This window comes from Centruroides sculpturatus, unplaced genomic scaffold, assembly GCF_000671375.1.
Source record: "Centruroides sculpturatus isolate CEXI.00-Female unplaced genomic scaffold, Cexi_2.0 scaffold3, whole genome shotgun sequence".
NCBI classification, from domain to species: domain Eukaryota; kingdom Metazoa; phylum Arthropoda; class Arachnida; order Scorpiones; family Buthidae; genus Centruroides; species Centruroides sculpturatus.
The window spans coordinates 806,995-811,498 of NW_019384366.1; the positions used below are offsets into that span (position 1 = coordinate 806,995).

A 4,504-nucleotide genomic window follows, 5' to 3' on the forward strand; every position below is an offset into this window, starting at 1 on the left:
TGTATGTATTAATCTTGTAATATATATTTCTGTTTATAACTATTAAAACTAATAAAAACGCTATTTTCTATAAGCTTATCATAGATCCAGCACTTACAATTTAATATAATGATAAATACTTGAGATTTGTGTACTTTCTAGGAGAAAAAAGTTATTCAGAATAAATATATCCTATGAATTTTGTATCTCAATATCTATAAAGCATTTTAATATTTAGTATGACAATTTTCAGTTAATGTACACGATGATATATTCGTTTTACTTTATATAACTTTCTTATTTTTATCTAGAAAGCCGTGACGATCCATGAAATTTCTTTGTGTTCACTTTTTCAATTCGTATTCCTTGAAGGTATTTCAAATATTATTCTCCAAAACTGCTTGAGATAAATATTATAATTCAGAATTTCCTAGCATTAACTTGAAAAAGAATCATTACAGTAAGGAAAAATGTTTGTTGGCCGAAAATAGTTACTACTATAAATTTAGAATGTACTATATTATATTATTGATAAAAATAGTATAAATTATAAATTACCTCTTTCCCAGGTGATTTTGTCTATGGGATAGCCACCAACTGGACAGCGAAGGACCATAGTTTCTCCGGCAACTACCATTCTATTTTTCATTTTTCTAATGAAAGGTGGTCCAGGAACTTTAAGCATTCCGCTATGAGTTGCTATACCAGCTCCATTTCTTGCAGTGCATGTGTATTGCCCTCCGTGTTCGGTACTTACATCACTTACGTTGACATAACTGACAACTGTATTATCCGAAGTGACATAATCTCCAGTTCTGAATCCACCTTCTTCTGGTACAGCCATTGAATCTAAAGTCCATGTTATCTGTGGCAGGGGGTTGCCTGCGGCGATGCATTTTAAAGATACCTGTGATCCTGGCTTTGACAGTATGTCGTTAAAACGATACAAGAGGTTTGGAGGATTATCTAAAATTGAATATTTCGGTTATAGATATAGCTAGAATAATGCAGTTAGTTTATCATATTTAAAGTGTTTTTTTCTTTTTAGTATAAAGAAGATACAAAATAAAAAATTTTAATAAATAAATCATAAAAATCTTGACTTATTTTTGCTATGTTAAGNAATCGAAAATATTACATAGTTTAACTCATTCATATCTAAAAATATTCAAACACTGATCAATCTACATATGACATAAACTTATAATATTAAAATATAAATTAATCTAAAATATTATACAAAAGATTTACATAATATCAAAGAAAATAAGATCAGTATATCTCAGCTTTGCCATAAATTTTATTATTTGAATATACTTGTTGAAAATATATCGATTGAATGAAAGGAATGACGATTTCTCTTTGATATTTTTAACTGAAAACTTTTATTTTAATGCTGATTTGAATGCAGAATTCTTTTTAAAAATTAACTTCTTATGAATATCAGCTTTATTTTATCGCTTATTATGGCAAGAGTTTCAATAGCGCTTCTATCATCCTCTTCTTTGACCGTGTTAATCTATTCATATTTGCAAATCTCCAACCCATTATGATTATCCTTTGATCCTTTTTCTAACCATTTGATCGTTAAACAGATTTTTTCGCTTAATTTTTGCATTGATAAATATTAATTTTCATTTCGCTTCCTTTTTAAAAACTTGGTCTACATATAATAAGAGTTTTTCAATTAGATTTTTTTTCTTTTATTTATTTAGTTTATGAATAAAATATATTAAAACTACACTACACAAGTACTATAAACTATTCTTTTATCTTTTTTAAAAAATTATAGTTTACTTAATAATGTAACACGTAAAATAGCTTCACGTTTACATCTGGAAATGTATTAAAATAATAATCTCTACGTAAGGTAATCGAAATTAATTTTTTAAGATGCTCTTATTAAAATCCGCACAGTATAAGAGTAAACAATAAAATAAATTGCACGAATACGAGATGATAATAAAGTACAAAGAAATTACAACAAAAAATATAATTACATTTTAAAATAATTTCTACAAAACACATTTAGTTACCCACGTAGAGGTGAGTATCTAAGATTAATCATTATTTTTTTTATGAAACATTTTAGAAACAAAAGAGAGCATCTAAGGAACAGTAAGCAAAAGGTAAATGGACTCTTCAAGAACATTATTTCTTAGAAGAACAGGACATTTCTGCTACAATGGACAGAACACTTGCCTCTAATAGTGACATTGATGCTCCCTTGAGCACTTTCTCCTTCCTTATTTATTGCAACACACGTGTATCTCCCGTCGTCTGCGGATCTCTCAGTGGCTCTGACCAAGAAAGTCCCATTGGGATAAACGGTTTGTCTGTGGTTATCTGGTAATCTTACACCATCTGTGGATATAGTTATTGTAACTTCAGTCATGACATACATTGTTTCATTATCATACCACTGTCTTACATTAAACAAAAGATTTATCACAAATAATAAAAAAAGTATACCTAAGATAATAATGAAGAAAAATTACTACAAAGAGATAGATACAAAAAAATAATAACAATAAATGATGTAAATATCAATTTTACTATCTATGTTATTTTAATTAAACAAATGAGAGTATTTTAATATTTTTTATATTAATTAAACGCTGAAAAATTTTAGAAATTAATTAGAAAAGTTTAAAAAAAAAACTCCACGTTGGAAAAGTTTAAGAGATGACGCACTTGAATAATTTTCTAGAATACTTAACAAATGAAGGAAAATATCTTTTTTAACCAAGAGAAACAATGGGATAAAGCAAATGACAAAGAAAGGAAAGAGATCAATCAATTAAATGTAATTCTTGTTAGCGACGAAATCCTCTTTTATAAAAACTTACCTGAAGGTAATAAATTGGTAGTTTAATTGAAAATGATTTTCAATTCCTTTCGTTTCTATTTATAATGCTTAGAAAAAAAATTCCAAATAGAGTTTCGAGCTGTTTTATTAAGCTAATTGCATCCTTATTTGACATTTAAGTATAAATACTGAAGAAAATAGAATGAGAAACGATAACATTGACAGAAATTACTTGATAATTTACAAAAGATTTGGTAGATAACTAACTCTACATGCCATCCTACTAAGTTCAAATTAATATAATTCAATAAAAAATTATTTAATCCTTTGTAATTCTTTAAAAATTCGTATTAAAACTAAATATATCAATGAACAACTACAACAAAATTAAATGTAATGCGTGAGAATAACACAATGAGATAGTTTAATTATAAATTAAATTCTTGTTATATTTAATGAAAAACAAAAATTGAAATGTGATTTTTAAACTAAATTTAATAATTTATAACTGGAAAAAATAGCTTAAAATAATAATGAATATTAAATGACTTCATCATAATTAAAAAGTAAATTCGGTCATAAAGATTTAAAAAAATATAAATTAAAAAGTAAAATTTCTTTTAAAAAAAAGAGTTCTTAAAAATAAATTAAAATTGCTTTAAAAAATTAAAAGCATTTATGTAGTTTATTAAATAATTTAATTCATAAAGAATTTATGTTATCACAGTTTTAATTTAATATTTTGCAACTCATTGCACATATTGTTAATAGTCAACTCTTTATAATCGTTTATGATATACGACGTAAACTTAACCTTGATATAAATAGGAAATTTATTAAATTTGAGTTATATAAATGACTGAAAACTTTATTAATTATAATTTACCAACTAAAATAAATGTTTTAAAATATGCTAATATAGTAATTTATATTAATTACATTCTTATTATTAAATTGAATGTTGTTATTATAAATTAATAACGTACAGTTGAATGCGGTTATTATAAAATAAATTCACTTCTTTATAAATTTATAATATAAGACTTTTTTAAAATAAATTTTACTGAATAATATAAAATTACAAAAAAATAAATTTGCATCATCAGATTTGATATTTCGAATTTTATATCAACTTGAGCTACCTTTTTCTTTCAAAATTAAGCTTATTGGATAAAATAAAATGTAAAATAGCATATAAATAAAACTATTTTAAAATGTAGAATTAAAAATTCATTAATATTTACCTTTTATGGTTATAATTATAAGAATTTTAAAGTATATAAAGGTAACTTGTTAGTATAAAGATTTTATTGATTAAAACTATAAAAAATTATATATTTTTAGTGTAATTTATGCTTTTTTGTAAAGGAATAGAGAATTTACTTATATTTTAAAACTTAGACCGGATAAATGATTCATTTAATAAAAATAAAAAAAATTTATAGCAGTTATATGCCAATAATTTTTCTCTGTCGTAGTATCAATACGTTTCTTGAGGTTAAATATGTCATTCTATTTTAGATTGAGTTGAAAAAGTTTACATCCAAAGAAACTGCTCATATTACATAGCTGTAGGCAAAGTTAATACACCATATATAACAAAACCTTAAGGCCATACACAATAGTTTTGAAGAATAAAATGATGTCACAATTTGAAAGAAACTATTTGATAAAGAAAAAATAAAATTGTAAGACTTATTAATTATTATAAAAATA

General features: G+C 24.4%; 1 protein-coding gene across 1 annotated transcript in view; it reads right to left on the bottom strand.

The window, feature by feature from the left end:
* Positions 1 to 276: 276 nt before the first annotated feature.
* Positions 277 to 4,504, bottom strand: part of LOC111642544 (Down syndrome cell adhesion molecule-like protein Dscam2) — a 75,805-nt gene continuing 71,577 nt past the window's right edge. Inside the window, exons 7-8 of the mRNA XM_023388895.1 lie at positions 538 to 945; positions 277 to 476 (exon numbers count right to left, since the gene is read on the bottom strand). Of these exons, the coding sequence (XP_023244663.1) occupies positions 400 to 476; positions 538 to 945 (485 nt within the window). The 3' untranslated portion in view covers positions 277 to 399. The remainder of the gene's footprint in view (positions 477 to 537; positions 946 to 4,504) is intronic.